This window comes from Nannochloropsis gaditana (assembly GCF_000240725.1).
Source record: "Nannochloropsis gaditana CCMP526 unplaced genomic scaffold scaffold130, whole genome shotgun sequence".
Taxonomy (NCBI): Eukaryota; class Eustigmatophyceae; order Eustigmatales; family Monodopsidaceae; genus Microchloropsis; species Microchloropsis gaditana.
The window spans coordinates 49,847-50,864 of record NW_005803823.1 but is presented as its reverse complement, the minus strand read 5'-3'; the positions used below and the strand labels follow the sequence as shown (position 1 = coordinate 50,864).

Genomic DNA, 1,018 nt, shown 5'->3' with positions numbered 1-1,018 from the left:
ATCTGCTCACCATGCGGAGGAGGGGGAGGAGGAGGAGGAGGAGGAGGAGGAGGAGGCCATCCGTCCGCAGGGACGACAGCTGCAACGCCAGCGATCGCCGCATGTATCGGTGGAAGGGGAAGGAGACGCGGGGGCGGGTGCCACCTCAGAGGAGAGTGGACAGCTGGCAGGCCCCTTCCCTCCTCATCATCACGTCCAGCGTTTGGGGGGCAATGAAGGAGGGGAGGTGGGCGTAAGACGCGAGAAGGAAGGTCCATTTTTCGGCGAGGGAGACGAAGGCGAGGAGGAGGTAGGGGAGGAGGGAGAGGAGGAGGAGGAGGAGGGGGACGAGGAGGAGAAAACCTGTCAATTTTGCGGATTGCACAACCCCGGCTTTACAGAGGAGGCGCTGGACCGGCACTACTTCACGAGCTGCCCTTTGTTGATGCGGTGCCGGGAGTGTGGGCAGGTGATCGAGATCTTCGGGCTGCCAGAGCACCTGTTGGAGGAGTGTGAGGAGGCGCGAGGGGAGTATGAAGCATGCCCGGCGAGTGGGCTGGCGGTCCGGAAGGACCAGCGGGAAGCCTGGAGGATGGGACCGGGGGCCTACTTTGCTGAGGAGGGGGGAAAGGGAGCGGGGACAAAGGTGGTATGCCCTTTATGTTTTTATGCGATCGAGCCGGCATCAGAGGAGGGGGTGCGGGCGCATTACATCACACGGTGTCCTCGGAACGCTCGGAGGGAGGAGATGGAGAGGTAGAAGGTGGGTGGGAAAGAGAAGGGAGGTGTAAGGGATTGTACAGCTGCGTTGGGACCACGGGCCCTGCAAGATTTGCGCGCTTCAAAGTAGACGACTGGCGACGTAAGAAAGAGCCCAGCCCTTAATTGTGGACCGAGAAAGCAAAGACACCACTCGTTCAAGTCGCCCCCCTACACGTCGGCCACAGCTTTTTCCTTGGAAATGCATAGCTTCGCGCCTTCCCGGGACGTTGCCCCCCACATACAGAAAGCAGAAATGTCCTCGCACTGATTGACCTCC

At 60.9% G+C, this 1,018-nt stretch overlaps 1 protein-coding gene across 1 annotated transcript in view; it reads left to right on the top strand.

Moving 5' to 3' along the window:
- NGA_0603100 (uncharacterized protein) overlaps window positions 1–739 on the top strand; it is a gene marked incomplete at both ends in the record, with an annotated part of 3,482 nt that extends 2,743 nt beyond the window's left edge. Inside the window, one exon of the mRNA XM_005855701.1 lies at window positions 20–739. Coding sequence (XP_005855763.1) covers window positions 20–739 — 720 coding nt within the window. The remainder of the gene's footprint in view (window positions 1–19) is intronic.
- Between the last annotated feature and the right edge of the window lie 279 nt (window positions 740–1,018).